The 12,988-nt window shown below is 40.3% G+C and overlaps 2 protein-coding genes across 2 annotated transcripts; both read left to right on the top strand.

Annotated features, from left to right (window-relative positions):
* Window positions 1-1,350: 1,350 nt before the first annotated feature.
* On the top strand, window positions 1,351-6,304 carry tpi1b (triosephosphate isomerase 1b). The gene is made up of 7 exons (XM_042423052.1): window positions 1,351-1,566; window positions 4,119-4,242; window positions 4,423-4,507; window positions 4,659-4,791; window positions 4,944-5,029; window positions 5,116-5,203; window positions 5,601-6,304. Exons 1-7 carry the CDS (start codon window positions 1,458-1,460, stop codon window positions 5,717-5,719), a joined length of 744 nt encoding a protein of 247 aa, XP_042278986.1. The 5' UTR covers window positions 1,351-1,457; the 3' UTR covers window positions 5,720-6,304.
* A 2,503-nt stretch (window positions 6,305-8,807) lies between these two features.
* On the top strand, window positions 8,808-10,070 carry LOC121905065 (zinc finger protein 184-like). Its single transcript, XM_042423041.1, has 2 exons — window positions 8,808-9,095; window positions 9,208-10,070. Exons 1-2 carry the CDS (start codon window positions 8,924-8,926, stop codon window positions 9,879-9,881), a joined length of 846 nt encoding a protein of 281 aa, XP_042278975.1. The 5' UTR covers window positions 8,808-8,923; the 3' UTR covers window positions 9,882-10,070.
* The last annotated feature ends 2,918 nt before the right edge of the window (window positions 10,071-12,988 follow it).

A 12,988-nucleotide genomic window follows, 5' to 3' on the forward strand; every position in this document is an offset into this window, starting at 1 on the left:
AAGCAACACAAGAAAACACAAAAAGACATTTAAATACAATTAAAAAGTGTAACGCAGCAGAAGATCAGAACTGTATTTTGGCCCTAAACCATTCAATGCTTTATAAACCAACAGCAGTATTTTAAAATCAGTTCTTTGACAGACAGGAAGCCAGTGTAAAGATCTGAGACCTGGAGTGATATGATCCACCTTCTTGGTCTTCATGAGGACTCGAGCAGCAGCGTTCTGAATCAGCTGCAGCTGTCTCATCGACTCTTTAAGGAGACCTGTAAAGACACTGTTACAGAAGTCGAGTCTACTGAAGATAAATGCATGGACAACCTTTTCCAAATCCTGGTGGGACATAAGTCCTTTAATCCTTGATATAGTTTAGAATGTGTTTCCATGGAGATAAAATCAAAGTAAAAACTGTGACCTCATGTGCAAAAACAAACACCCAGGTCCTACATACTGTAAATCTTATTATTTCATTATATGTTTTCTGCAATTTATATCATTGTTTACTGAAATGTATGAGTAGGCTTTGTTATTGCTTGAGGGTCTCTCATTAACAATTTTCCAAGTCTGTCTTAAAACAACAGTCAGGTGCCCAAATAAACATTGAAATATGTTTTTCTTGCCATAATCATTCCTCCTGTTTATACTGGCCATTTAGAGATCCCTTCATTTCATAATGAAGAGATCATAATGAGGGCCAAAATCCACAAGCCTCCTTCCGTGCAAAAATATATTTAAGTTTATCAGAAATTAATATGAAGCTTCAGTCGTCCAAATTAGTCATATCAAGTAGATATCTTTCAACATTACAGTCTTTTTAGTGCCAAAGTCCCTCTTTTTGTTATTTTACTCCCACTGCAGCTCAACAGGGAAACACAAAGAGGGAATTTGATGCTAAAAAGACTGTAAATGTGGCAGATATCCACTTAATATGACTAACTCAGACTGCTGAAGTCTCATACAAGCTTCAGATAAACTTTTAAATATATTTTTGCACAAAATGACTGTGTGGAGACACTGATTTTGTTCCCCATCACTTACATTGAAAGCACATTTGAAGGGGATCTTTTAACAGCGAGTATGAACAGGAGGAATGATTACAGCGAGGAAAACCTCTTTCAGTGTTCATATGAGCACTTGACTCCTGTTTTAAGACAGATTTAGAAAAATTGGGAACCAACCCTTTAAACACATGTGCAATCAGGTTTTACAGACAGCACCTGAAGGCAGCATGACATTTCGCTCTTCCCCTTCCTCAAATGGGGAGATGCGTTTGCGGGCGTGCCGCCATAAACCAATGGAGCCGAGTGAGAGGAGGGGTTAAATTTTTCCATCTTCATAAATACTCTGAGCTGCTCTCTCTCGTCCGCTTTCTTACCCCAGAGAAGGTGAACCTTGGTAGGCTCTTCGGAACCGTTTTTTAACTCTCAGCAGAACTCCCCCCCGAAAAATCCGCAAACATGACCAGGAAATTCTTCGTCGGTGGAAACTGGAAGATGAACGGCGACAAGAAGAGCCTTGGGGAGCTCATCCACACCATGAACACAGCCAAGGTTGACCCCAATGTCGGTATGTTCAGTCTAACATCTGTTCAACCTCCTCTAACCTTATCTGAACATTTAACACCTGTTATCTGATGGCCAAGATTACTTTTGTGACTATGAATGCCACTTGTTCAACTATCACTTTCTATTTTTTGGTAATTTATTGACTTACAGCATTAAACAAACATTTCCGTAAGATGTATTTCAGATACTAATCGTATATTCATGTTTGTCTCATCTCAAAATAGTTCTTTTCGGGAGAACACACACACACAGAAAAAATCCCTGTACAATTAGGGATAGATCTTTACAACAGAATCATTGATTTGTGCAAATAAATCAGGCCCATGGGGCGTTACATAGTTAACCCAGTCTTCCCAGTATGAAGCACATTTTTCCAATTTATGATTAACAAATGACATTTCCATTCATGCATTTAAACTCAGGCTCTCCTGTGATAACAATTTCCTAGTAATTTCCAGCATTTTTCTATTTTTATGCAACAACCAGATCAATGCAGAGTCAAAATGGCTCAGTCATTCAATTAATCAATGACACCGTCAGCATCAAAAAACTTCCATCTCCCTCATTTCATGCCCTTATAAAGAAACTCTTCAATTGAGCTCTGATTTCAGCCGAGCAAACACTTAAGTCTAAAGCAGACAGAGAGAGAGATGCATGAATGCGGATGATGGACGGTTTTGATGGGGTTTTCGGTCATGTCGTTGCTGGTGGTGGGTGTGCGTTTGCAGCGGCACGTAGTCCAACCATCCGCTGTGGAAGCGCAGGGTGCATTCAAGTGAAGTTAGTCGATGATGATGATGATGTCGCTCATGTTTCATCTGCAAACTAATGAGGAGTACAGTAACCCTTTTGTGCCCCCTTTTTGGGCGAGTTATTTTTAGTTTCGGGATCTTCACGATGACGAACAACGAGAAACACTTGTTCCTCGTTCGTGCTACTCTCTTCTCCGATTTTTTTCGACGTGCCTTGAAGGCAGCAGTAGACATTCACCCTGTTGCAGTCTGCTTCCTGCAGACTGGAAAAACACCACACACACACACACACACACACACACACACACAGAGGCTGCTGCTGTTTAAAAAGCCTTGACTCACTTTTTCTTTTCATCACACGACACTTGTGAACACTAGCAAAGAGACGTTGAATGTGTCTAAGCCTGTTTCCGCTGTCACCGGGCCAGTTATTGTGCTCTTCCTGCAACTTGGTGTTATGTAACTGCGATGTTGTGCTTACCAATCACAGGCCTGATCTGCTTCGAACTGTGCTGTGGCGCAAACTGCCATCCTTGGACCTTGCTCCATTAGTGAATCCACCCTCTTTCAGTGTTCAGAAACTCCAGCAGGCTTTTCCCATCGGCCTCTCTGTGCAACTCTAAAGTCAAAGTTCAGCTGTTTCATCCTCAGACTTTTTTTCTTTCTCCTCCTAACATGTCAGATATCAAAACTCTTGACCCTTACAACTGCAGCTCATGACTTTTCTTCGACCTCTGCAGAATGCAGCCGTGTAGGCGACCTTTTAGAGGCTGAACTCAGACCTTTTACGCAGAGAGGGTCTGACTGCAGCCGGGGAGTAATGACCTTTACCTAACCAATAATAACAGGAGCTGTTTAATATAGACTCTCGTAACCCCAAGATACAGTTACAATGTGAATGTCAGTGTCTTAACTTTACTGTACACTGCTTGAACTGTGCAGACTGTACTGAAGTTGACTTTATTCAAATTGCAGTGTTTGCACATTTAGAAACACAAGCTTCAGACTGCAATACATATTAGTTGCAAAGATTTGAACCATTAAAAGTGAAATAGTACAGTAGTAGTAAAGTATATTGATGCATTTGGCTGGATGTGCAAGTCTACTGCTTGTGTTTTTTTTTTTGTTTTTGTTTTTTTTACCGTAGTGATGAACTCTCCACATTCATAATTTGGATTTAATTTCTCCACACTGTTGCCCATTTGTTTGTCAATCAATTTGAGAGTGATGGTAGTTTGGATTACGGATTGTGCACTTAAACGTCATGATTGAAAAGCCTAGACTAAATTAGTCTCTTTTAATCCCCATGGTGTTGCAGTGCTGTGGGAAAACATGCACATGTAGTCTTGTACTTGGCAGCAGTTCAGGCTAGTGTCTTTAACTGACAGACCCGTGTTCAGGCCCATGTTCTGGTGTCCTGCTGAAGTGTCCACCCCTCCATGGGATGATGCTCTGCAGCTGAACATGACCTGTGACATTGTGACATTCATAGAAATCAGGCAAAAAATAATGTGTGAAACAAGGCAAAATACATATGTAATTTTGCTTAAACGTGATCTTTGCTGCGTCGGAAAAGCTGCATTACTGATTAGTCTTTTTTTTTTTTTTTAAACGAATAGTGAAAACCTCCTTATTGTTTAGCCATCACATCCATGTTTCACATCCACTTTGAAATTAAATCCGAAACTTTTGTCACATGAAGGAAATTGATCAAAAATGTTCTACAACTAATACTAAAGTGTGTTTGTTATAATAAGAACTACACTACAAGTGTTTTCTTTTCTTTTTTCTGTGCTCACAGAGGTTGTGTGCGGTGCCCCAGCAATCTACCTGGACTTCGCCAGGTCCAAGCTGGACCACAAGTTCGGTGTGGCTGCTCAGAACTGCTACAAAGTTCCCAAGGGTGCCTTCACTGGGGAGATCAGGTACGTCATGTTTCCATCAGAGGAAAACGAGGGTTTGATGAGGAGCAAGAGAAAGAACTTCATCATGTAGATGCAGAAAAGTAGCGACATGGTCATTAAATCTTCCATCAGAAATATAAACTTTTAAAACAGTTTTCACAAATGGAGCAGATTCTGATTTATATGAATATTATCTTCAAGCCCTGCGATGATCAAGGACTGCGGTGTTCACTGGGTTATCCTGGGACACTCTGAGAGGCGCCATGTCTTCCACGAGAGCGATGAGGTAATTCTAGATTATTTTGTCTTCTTCTTTCAGATTGCAACATCTTTATCATTGTCTGGAAGGACGCTGAAGTTGGGTGGAAGGAAAATACATCATGCTTCCTGACTACACTTTGTGATTTAGATGCTTGTGTGTGTTTTTTTTTCATTAGCTCATCGGCCAGAAGACAGCCCACGCTCTGGAGAATGGCCTCGGTGTGATCGCCTGCATCGGTGAGAAGCTGGATGAGAGAGAGGGCGGTATCACAGAGAAGGTCGTCTTTGCTCAGACCAAGGTCATCGCAGGTACACGACTCTTGACTTGAATCCCCCCCCAAAGAATTACGTATTGTAGGCACGGAGAGATGCCTGATTGTTGTAAATCACATTCCAAGAGAACATTTGTGCAATCAAGAAACTTGCGAAATTCAAATTCTTATCACACGTCTCTTTCGCAGACAATGTAAAGGACTGGAGCAAGGTCGTGCTTGCTTACGAGCCAGTGTGGGCTATTGGCACCGGCAAGACTGCCTCCCCAGCACAGGTAAATATCAGAAACCACCGAATATTTCACTACAATCTCACACCGTAACTCGTCATAATGTGCCTGTTTCCTGTGTGATATTTCAGGCTCAGGAAGTGCACCACAAGCTGAGGGAGTGGCTGAAGACCCACGTGTCTGAGGCTGTTGCCAGCTCTGTGAGGATCATCTATGGAGGTCAGTCAGTGTGATGAGATGGAATTTTTGGATTTCTCACAACCATCTCTTCTCATCAGTCAGTGCCAATCAAAATTTATATTCCTTCTCAGGGTCATAACTCAATAAAATATAAACACACGGACATTATAAACATATTTTTAGATTCAGTGTGACTTACATTTCCCGAGGATATTATCATCTCTGATGTCCGTCATGAATAAACATCCATAAATCAGCTTAGAAATCCTAGAAAAATATGCTGCTTGTAGCTTCAGAACTTGACTGGGAATCGTCACATTAAAGTATTCCAGTGATAGTTATCTGTACATTTATGGGCACATTGCAAACAGGAACTGCTAATAGCTAATTCGGCATGCTTTTAATGATGATGATGAAAACATGTTCTTTTTCTCAGGATCTGTGACTGGTGCCACCTGCAAGGAGCTCGGCTCCCAGGCTGATGTTGATGGTTTCCTTGTTGGTGGAGCCTCCCTGAAGCCAGAGTTCGTTGAGATCATCAACGCCAAGGCATAAATACCCGGACAAACTGCGACAAGGCCATGTCCAGATCCGAGACCGACTCCATTCGGACGATCCATCAATCCCTTACACTCAGCACTTAGTCCTCTTCCCCCCTTTATGTTCAAAGTATTTGTGTGGTGTCGTTCCCTCCTTTTCCTTTATTATTTTGGTATATTTCGTCATGAAATAAAGGGACAGGTTGACACATGCACTGTACTGCACTGAAAAGCCCACTGAGATAGTCTGTGTGCATACTAACTTCCACACCAGGTGCTCAAGCTGTAAAGACTGATAATTACACCTTGAGGTGGACGGGCAGTCCACGCCTTTACTTGAAGAGTTTACCAACTTTTATGTAAACAGTGTCACGGCTCTTGTCAATCAGATGTAATTGTCTTTTTAATATCTGTCTCTTTTGTGTGATTATGATGTTCTGTGGCTTTTTACCTCCCTGTAGACGTGCATGATCCGCACCCTGATTGGCTCTTTCGCCAAGAGGGTAGCGTCCATTACATGTTAACCATATTGTGTCATGGCCGATTGGTACGAGGGTGTGAAGGCTTTAAGGAAACATTATAATAAACAGTCAAGAGATGGTTTTTCTGTGTCCTGTCTTATTTTGAATTTACCCTGATAAAACTCTGCCCCAAGTAACTCCATATTGTGGTATTCCTTATATTTTATAAAAATACACACTTGCATATATACTGATTGGTTTCATGAGCTGCTCTTCAGACTGCTATGTGTACAGACTGTGGTATTCTCAAGTGGGCAGAGAGAGAGTGTCTCATTACAGTAGTGAACTGCTGTTAAGACAATACCATGCAGAGAGACATTTGACTGCTATTTTTATCCCGTTGCTGAACTGAAACAGACCTGCAGCAGTCAAACAGCCATGTATCAGGGAAGATTGTAGCGTTGCCAGTTACACACTCAGCCATTATTGAACAGAAAACACACACTCTCACCGGGTCTACATTTCCATTCCTGGCAACATGAAGGGTGCTTTCCGGTAATTTCTAACACACTTTTTATTTATACTTCTCACTCTCCAATATACCCAGAGCATTTGCAATGTAAGGAAGCTGCACAAGAGGCAAAAGACATGTTTCTGCTCAGATGCCGTACCAGTAAAGTGAGAGTAAGAGATGAGGCAGTGTGTCAAATTCCGTTCATAAACAGGTTCTTCAGTACTTTCAATTAACTATGAGACTAGCTAAGATGCTAATATGAGTCTTTGTTATGTTTGGATACTATAGGTTCATCCTTCTTTGCAGCTGGAGAAATACACAATTAAAAAGACAGAAATAGGGAGACTCATTATTAAGACAGAATAACAGACAATAAACTGTTGAAGTTGGTGACCCAGCAGATTATTTCATGATATCTTTTCCAGATCAGCATTCACACTAAAGTTCCTGAACCATCAACCAATTGCAGCCAAGTTCAACTCAGGTCAAAATTCCACTTTTTTCTTCACAATCTGCACGTCTGTCGTCATGGTTTCAATCAAATATTTGCCCTTCTCTATTTCTTTGTCTGTTTTATATTCTCATTGTGTTGTAACAACCACAGGCCTGAACCTCTTCCACTGACCACAAAGCTGAAAGTATGCAGAGAAGTTGGCCAAAATAACAGGAACGTCTGTAGAATATAATGCAATTCTAGATGATAGGCCTGTTTTAAAATAGAAATTTAGTCATTTTCATTACTATCAAAACAATTATACAGGAACAATCAAGATATCAATACACGTCATGCAGGTGTAGAAGAAGTACTCAGAGTCTTTATTTAAGTAACAGTTGCAATAGCACATTGAAAAAATACAGGTAAAAGTCCTGCATTTATAATCCTGCAGAAAATCAGCCCCAGCTGTGATTGAATCAAATGAATCAATCCATATGCAGTGTTGTACTAGTGTAGCAGGTCAATGTGAAGCTAGTTTTAACTACTTTATAGATATTTAGGTAGTTTAGTCCAGTGGTTCCCGACCTAGAGGTCAGGCCCCCTTCAATTTGATGGTTGTGACATAATTATTCTACTAGGAAAGGGAAAAAACTAAGTTCTGCAACACAAGTTTGCATTGAACTTGACTTTTCTTTATGTTAGATTTTTTGTGGAATATTGGAGAGTTTTACTTCTTTGGAGCCTCGACCACTTATTTAAATGAAACCATGAAATGAAACCATCTCAAGTTTTCGAGGGGGGATTTTGGTGGAACTGCGAACAACTTGCAGACATCTGAAACATGACGAGGAGCCCCAACAATACGCTGACTTTTTGTGAGACATAAAGGTTGGGGGCAGTGTAGTTTGTAAGCTTCTGATATGTTATTTCATCTTTTGATCTCAAAAGTGACCAGTAAATAAAGCTGCTACATAAATGTAGTGGAGTAAAAAGTACAACATCTCCCTCTGAAATGCAGTGAGGAAGTATCAAGTGGCAGAAAATGAAAATACCTCAGTAGGACTGTAACTAACGATTATTTTCAGTATCGATTAATCTGTCAATTGTTTTCTCGATTAGTCTTTTGGTCTATAAAATGTCAAAATGTCTTCTTCTGTCTTGTCCAACAGTCCACAACCCAAAAATATTTATATTATCATAGAAGACCAAAGGAAACAGAAAATATTCACAGTTGAGAAGCTGGAATCAGAGAATTAGGGCATTTTTTCTTAAAGAATGATTAATCGATTATCAAAAATAGTTGAGCATATTAATTTTCAGTCGACCAACTAAATTAATTGACTATAGCAGTCATTTACTTTTGAAATGTAGAAGCTTGGTCTACCTCTTAGCATTAAATACACATTTTATGTCAAGTATCATAAAATAAATTGTCATTTCCCTTTTAAAAGAGCGACAGTACAAAATAACAGAGAAGCATCGAGACAATAAACCTTTAATAAACCTTTGTATAGCTTATATTTCTTGTCCAGTCAACCAATGTCGTGTTAATGTATTGCACTGAACTATATTATAAGATGTTCCTTCAACTACACACAGTGAAGCCTGTAGTGAGGCCTGCTGGAGTAGACCTGTAGACCAGCTGTAGACCTGTAGACCCCAGTCCGGCAGGGGGCGGTAGTGCCTCATATTGCGCACTCTGCCGTGTCCACAGTCTCATGTCCGTGTTTACAAGCGAAGCGTGACGTTCACGGACTCGTAAGAATACGCCTCCAAGCGCAACTAAAAAGCTACTAATCTTCTCCAGAAATGTCCAAAATGCAGTCTTTGAAAGCTTTTCTCAACGACAGACTGGCGGCAGCGGCGGAGGAGATTTTTGGAGCTGTTGAAAAGACGATAGACGAGTACAAAGAGGAGATTTCTCGCTCCAAAGATTTAGAAATCAGTCGTCTCAGGATGCAGCTGAAGCTTCTCAAGTCAGGTGGGTTTGAATGAAATCCGACTGCAGCCAAACATCAAGCAGCTTTACATTAGTTTTTAATCAGATTGCATGATTGTGATGTTATTATTTGTCTTTTTTTTCCACCCCATAGACCCCCGGGCAGATAGATGTCTTGGAGCTCAGCTGCAGCAGCACACCCATCACCACCACCACCATCCTCCTCCTCCTCCTCCTCCTCCTCAGCATCACCATCATCAGTCAGTAGCTGCAGTGGAGGCTCCTGAGTCCCAGCACTGTGAGGAGGACAGTAGCAGCAGCATGGACCATCAAGAGCCCTCACAGGTGAAGAAGGAACAACAGAGGAGCCACAGGGATTTCTGGATGGGTCACAACACAGAGCAGCTGGAGGATCTCGAGTCAGACATAAAAGACTTCATCTCATCTCCTTCCAGCCTGAAGAGCAGTCTGCAGGACCCCACCTTGCCCTTCCACTCCTATCACAACAACAACAACAACAACAACAACATCAGCGGCAACGGCGAGGAGAGCAAAGAGAAGCCCTACAGCTGCTCTGTCTGTGAAAAACGTTTCAGTAATTGCTCCCACCTTGCAGCTCACATCAGGACACACACAGGCGAGAGGCCGTACAGATGTGAAATATGCAGGAAGACTTTTATCACGACGAGCGCTCTGAACAGACACCAGACGATCCACACTGAGGGGAAACACTTTGTGTGTAATTATTGTGGTAAATCTTTTAAATGGATGGAGTCTCTCGGCAGGCACATGAGAATTGTGCATAAGAGGGAGAATATGCCTGTATGATTCCAGTAGATCAGATATGTTCTCGTATGTTAGTCATCTATGATTTATTTAAACACCTAATAGGTGCGGACAAGGAATGTAGCGTCTATGTTTAGTCGTGAATTATATGTTCTGCATGGACCTCATTAAGCCTTGTGTATATAAACACTAACTGCAGTAAATGATGTGCAAATAAACTGTACGAATACACTCACTGATATAATTTTTAAAATACAAATTATAGCAAAAAATATTCTTACAGCATAAAATATGAATGTTCTGAATACTTAGTTTGGCTTTGTTTGATGTATTCTGCTTTCTGCTGCAGGAGCAGGAGAACAGTGAGGTTTCAGTTTAATCCAGTAGGTGGCAGCAGCAGCATTTCATTCATAATTTCACATCAATCTCCTGTATTTGTTCAGACTCCTGTGTCTCTAATGTAATGAGTGTGTTCTTCCTTTTCTGGGGTCTGACAATATTCTCAGCCAGTAGCCTTCTCACACCTGAAATTTTTAAAAACACGAGGGTGATGCGTTCAGCTCGTATATATCTGCTTTACTTGAACGAATAGTATAAAAATAGTAGCAGCTGTTAAATGGAAGAACAGCGTACATGCAAGAACACAACCTCAGACCATTTTAAATTAAAAAATTAATGTAGGATCAAATATTTAAACGGTCTGGGGACATTTCTTTTCAGCTGTGGGAAGAGTTTCTGTATGAGAATAGTTCATTGTCTAAAGCTTAACCCTCCTGTGGAGAGAGTTCAACCTCAAAATCACCATTCTTGTCAGTGTTAGCCAGTAAAAATCCTCAAGTAGTTTGTGTATTATTGTAACCGGTGGATCCCCTTACAACTCAGGTTTTCCCTCGGGAAACTGAAAAGCAGAAGTGGTAAACCATTAAGATCCTGATGATGTCTTGTGACTGGTTTAGTAAGTAGATGAAGGCCTAAACGATAGAAGCACTCATTAAATGTGCGACATTTGCTGTGTGAAATATCACTGCTGCTGTTTTCCCCTTGAAAGCAAATGTTTTATTTCAGAAAAGTAACACACTGAGAAGTATTTTTTAACTGTCTTGGTTGACACCTGGAGTGTCGATGGTGCTTATTGGACTGCAGATAGAGCTTAGCGTTAGTGTCCCCGGCGTCTTCATTCAGGTTTCTGAGGTGATACAGCGAGTGAAACATGGTGAGGGTTTGTCAGTTAATAGAACAAAGTGTCAAAAGCACAGTAGAGTTAATTAATATTTATAAATCTCAACCTGATAGTGACTGAGAAGTGTTTGTCCTGGCTGAGAGTCCGGAGTTACTCACTGGCAGATTTGGCAGATATGCGTATGGCTGTAAATTGATTTTTCAATAACACTTTAAGTCCCCCTATTTAGCATTTATAAGCAGCATACAAACATTTAATAAATGGCTTATGACACATTATAATGTATAAGGAGATATAAGGACATTATAACTTCTCCTATCAAGACATATTTTATATCATTACAACTGTGTTTTACTATATTATCATTAATTATCTGTTTATACACCAGCCTCCACTTATCAAGGCCCTCAGGAAGACTTATAGGTGTTGACATATACGTTATTAAACATTTATGTCTGCTAACAACTACATTATAGTGTGTAAAGTGTAACAAATTTTTTTCTCTTAGTGGCATAAAAATCATAGTTCCTGACTGTAATTTACACTATATGGTCAGAAGTATGTTTTTGGACATACTTTTTGGACTTTCTCATGATAAGAGAAGCACAGGTGTAAAGAATTAAATTTATTTGATTGCATTTCATTTAGCTGCTCCAGTTTCAGGGTTCTGGTATTGTGCATGCTGGCTCACTGTCATACTATTGTGTCTGACTGGTACACTTGAATACAGCAGAGCCATTGTTAATGTTATTAGTGACACGTGTGCTTTTCCTACTGAGACAAGTCAAAATTTCTGCTGTGCAAAATGTTTATTAAGAGAACAGTTCCTGCTTTCAATGATCTTTTAGACAATAGTGTGCTTCTAATTTATGCCAGCAATGTGGGAAACCCCTAGCTTTTTCAGAATGAAAAGGTTTGACAGTGTTTTTCCCAATTTGATGTGGAAGAACTGACCTCAACCCCATCCATCACCTTTTGGATGAATTGGTACACCAACTGATTCAGGCCTTATCGCCCTACGTCAGAGGTCGACCTCACTATCGCTCCTCTTGCTGAATGTGAGAAAATCCCTGCAAATAGTTTCCAAAATCTTGTAGAAAGTCACTTTTAGGAGAGTGGTATATCAGCATTTTTGAATTTAGGTGCTCAACAGTGACATAAGGGTGTAAAGTTTGGGTGTCTATACACTTTTGTCACCACATATAAACTTGGGATGTTGCTTTGGTTCCCACAAGAAATGCTGTCAGTCATTTCTTTTCCTCAGGGTGGAATTAGGCAGGGCTTTCCCCTGCTGCCCTTTCTGTTTGGTGCCACTATGAAGCCATTACTTGTATTCAGGGGTGAAATTGGGATTTGTAATGCAGGGCTGTGATTCACCATATTGGCCAGTGCGTGCATATACATATGCAACAGCAGCGGCATTAGATGTAAGACGGAATTATACTGAATGAAAAGGCTTTTTTAAAGCTATAAAAAGTTTATACAGATCTTTAATGAATGTGTTTGGAGGTTAAACTAATAGTATTTAATTTTATATGAAAGTCTTTCATCTATAAGAATTCAGTGTAGTTACAGGAAGGTTCAAGCAGCAATACACTAATTTTCATTCTGTCTTTTTCAATCCATATGTGCTCAGTTCATGCGTTTGCTAATTTGTTTGATTAAAATACTTGAGTTCCTGATAATAACTCCAGTAAGTATCTGGCAGCTACGCTTCATTCATGTCTCATAATGTTGTAGAACATTGTGTTGAACTGGATTATTAGTTCAGGGTACACTCACTGATTGGAGAGAGATTTGCTGAGAGCTCTCATGTACATGCAGGTGCTCTGTGCAGTAAACCACTTATGACAAGTGTGCAGAGCAGACAATTAACATGATGACACAATATCTCTTCGAAATTGAAAATCTGGATTAAAATAAAGCTAGAAGCTGAGTTATGTGCTGGGACTCAGCTCCAAATCAAATG

The sequence above is a fragment of the Thunnus maccoyii genome, chromosome 10 (assembly GCF_910596095.1).
Source record: "Thunnus maccoyii chromosome 10, fThuMac1.1, whole genome shotgun sequence".
In the NCBI taxonomy this organism is placed as follows: Eukaryota; Metazoa; Chordata; class Actinopteri; order Scombriformes; family Scombridae; genus Thunnus; species Thunnus maccoyii.

Bases quoted from the DNA above. Each gene is read 5' to 3' on its own strand.
- LOC121905065 (XM_042423041.1), top strand. From the start codon at position 8,924: ATGTCCAAAATGCAGTCTTTGAAAGCTTTTCTCAACGACAGACTGGCG. The intron at 9,096-9,207 runs GTGGGTTTGAAT...TCCACCCCATAG, and splicing joins GCTGAAGCTTCTCAAGTCAG to ACCCCCGGGCAGATAGATGT.
- tpi1b (XM_042423052.1), top strand. From the start codon at position 1,458: ATGACCAGGAAATTCTTCGTCGGTGGAAACTGGAAGATGAACGGCGAC. The intron at 4,508-4,658 runs GTAATTCTAGAT...TTTTTTCATTAG, and splicing joins TCTTCCACGAGAGCGATGAG to CTCATCGGCCAGAAGACAGC. The intron at 4,792-4,943 runs GTACACGACTCT...TCTCTTTCGCAG, and splicing joins TCAGACCAAGGTCATCGCAG to ACAATGTAAAGGACTGGAGC.